Source organism: Penaeus japonicus, unplaced genomic scaffold, assembly GCF_977035675.1.
Source record: "Penaeus japonicus unplaced genomic scaffold, GWHDUDI00000001_assembly GWHDUDI00000022, whole genome shotgun sequence".
Lineage (NCBI taxonomy): Eukaryota > Metazoa > Arthropoda > Malacostraca > Decapoda > Penaeidae > Penaeus > Penaeus japonicus.
In genome coordinates, this window is record NW_028234424.1 from 36,107,268 (window position 1) to 36,109,767 (window position 2,500).

The 2,500-nt window shown below is 36.3% G+C and overlaps 1 protein-coding gene across 3 annotated transcripts in view; it reads right to left on the reverse strand.

The window, feature by feature from the left end:
* LOC122263048 (glutamate receptor ionotropic, NMDA 2B) overlaps positions 1-2,500 on the reverse strand; it is a 786,594-nt gene that overhangs the window by 48,870 nt on the left and 735,224 nt on the right. For all 3 annotated transcript variants that reach the window (XM_086549854.1, XM_086549852.1, XM_086549853.1), the window contains exon 15: positions 1,210-1,333. In XM_086549854.1, the coding sequence (XP_086405980.1) occupies positions 1,210-1,333 (124 nt within the window). The remainder of the gene's footprint in view (positions 1-1,209; positions 1,334-2,500) is intronic.

The window sequence follows — 2,500 nt, forward strand, 5'->3', positions numbered from 1 at the left end:
AAAGAGAAGTAAGAAAAAGGTAAAAAAACATACACGTGTTATAGTGTGTGTAAACATTAAAAATAATATATATCGGGTCGTCATGGAGATAAGAAATATCCAAGAAAAAAAAAAAAGTGAAGCGAAATACACATAGGAAAAGAATATCAAGTAAGTGCCACAAAAACAGGAAAAAAGAAATAACACTCAGACCAGCATTAAACATATAACACGAAGACAATCTTTATTTGGTTTGTTAAAATAAAGGAATGAACAAAGTGTTTCAAAATGAACTTTAAACATTTATGTTGAATATACAATAAATCTTCATTTCCTTTAATTTTCCTCTATCCATAACATTCCTTGGCAAGTAATCACAAATTTCATTTGATCGTGAAAAACAACAAATTCTGTAAATCTAATTTTCCTATTATGTTCAATTAAATATCTAACTCTCTTATTCACTTAAAAAGAAAAGAAAATCTTATTTGCATAACTTTGCACAACTTTCCCGTAAGCGAGAACTACGCTTTCATCTTCATACTCAAATCCTGTCTGTCAATTAGAATCAAATTTAAGATATATCCTAATTTCTGCTTCAAATTTCATTTCAGTTTTTGTCTCACTCTCATATCTCACCTTTAGTACGGTGATGCCTTTAAATCATGCATAATTTTTTTTCTCTAAACTGAACTTCAAACACACATACACACACACAAAAAAAAAAAAATATATACACATATATATATATATATATATATATATATATATATATATATATATATATATATATATATATATATATACATATATGTATACATACATACATATATATATATATATATATATATATATATATATATATATATATATATATATATATATATGTATATATACACATATATATACATACATACATATATATATATATATATATATATATATATATATATATATATATATATATATATGTGTGTGTGTGTGTGTGTGTGTGTGTGTGTGTGTGTGCGTGTACGTGTGCGTATGTGTTAGTGTAATCCCCCATCACAACCCAACCCCTCTACCTTCACAAACAACCACTAAACCCCACACTTAAAAGCCCCCACCCTCTCCTCCAACCAATATCCCTATCCCCTTACCCACCCACCCACCCATACCCACCCACCCATACCCATACCCACCCACCCCCACCCACCCCTACCCATACCTCCCTCCCTCAAGACCCCTTACCCTGTGATCCTCGATGCCGGAGAAGTCGTGGTATTCCTCCCGGGTGATCATGAAAGCGGCCAGGTTGGCAGTGTAGATGGCCAGGAACACCACGGCGAACATGGCCCAGATGTTGGCCATGAATCTGCGGGGAGAGGGGAACGTCAGGTGCGGCCATGGGTGTAGGCGGGGGGGATGTAGATTGAGGGGAAAAAGGGGCAGCGAGAATGAGGGAATGTGAGGGATAGAAGGAGAGTGTGAGAGTGACAGAGAGGGAGATATATAGATAGACTGGGTGGGCAGGAATAAATATTTTAGAGAGATAGATAGATAGACAGATATATATATTTAGATAGATAGATAGATAGAGAGAGAGAGAGAGGTTAAGAGATATGGAGAGAAAGTGAAAGAGAGAGAAATAGAGAGAGAGAGAGAGATAGATAGATAGAGAGAGAGAGAGAGAGGTTAAGAGATATGGAAAGAAAGTGAAAGAGAGAGAGAGGGACAGAGAGAAAGAGAGAAGGTGAAAGAGAGAGCGAGAGAGAGAGAGAGAGAGAGAACCAGACAGACAGACAGAGACAGAGAGAGACAGAGATACTTGCCTGAGTCACCAGGATTGTTAAAATCAAATGCCACGAATTCAGACCTGGATTATAGCCAAATCAAAAGGAAATGAACGAAAGTGTATGAACACATCCTGATTATAAGACAAGACCTGTATTTCAGTTATTTTTCCCCCGGGGAAAGAAGAAAAATCCGATCTGTTAAGTCTCGGAAAGAATGAAAATTAAACCAAATCAGGGCCATAAAATAGTTAACTGCGACACACAAGCGGAGGGTCACAATTACCATTAGACTGGAAACACAGGGGCCATCAAGACAAGTGCGCTGGTAATACGAACAAACTAAAGTCATTTCCACAAACTCACTGAACTCTTTTGCCTATTAAATTTCCCATCCCGAAACGAAAGGGATAAAATATCTATGTTATCTAGCCAGGAATTCCTCCCTGACATTTTATCCCTTTCTGTAAATTATACAAACACATCGTTAAACAAAAAACAAAAAAACAAAAAAAAACTGGAAGGTAAAGGGCATGTGCCAAAACAAAAAAAGCAAAAAGAAAAAAAATATGACGAAAAACATCCCGGTGGGAATTACCTCTGTCGGGAGAAAGAAAATGAGTCTCTTACGTCAACGAGTAGAGGGGAAACTAAAGCAAACTTGTCCCATCCTGCTGACCACCGGGACGGAAACCCATCTCTTCTAACGTTGGTGGAAATACACTGGAGTACTTTCTGATATATGTATT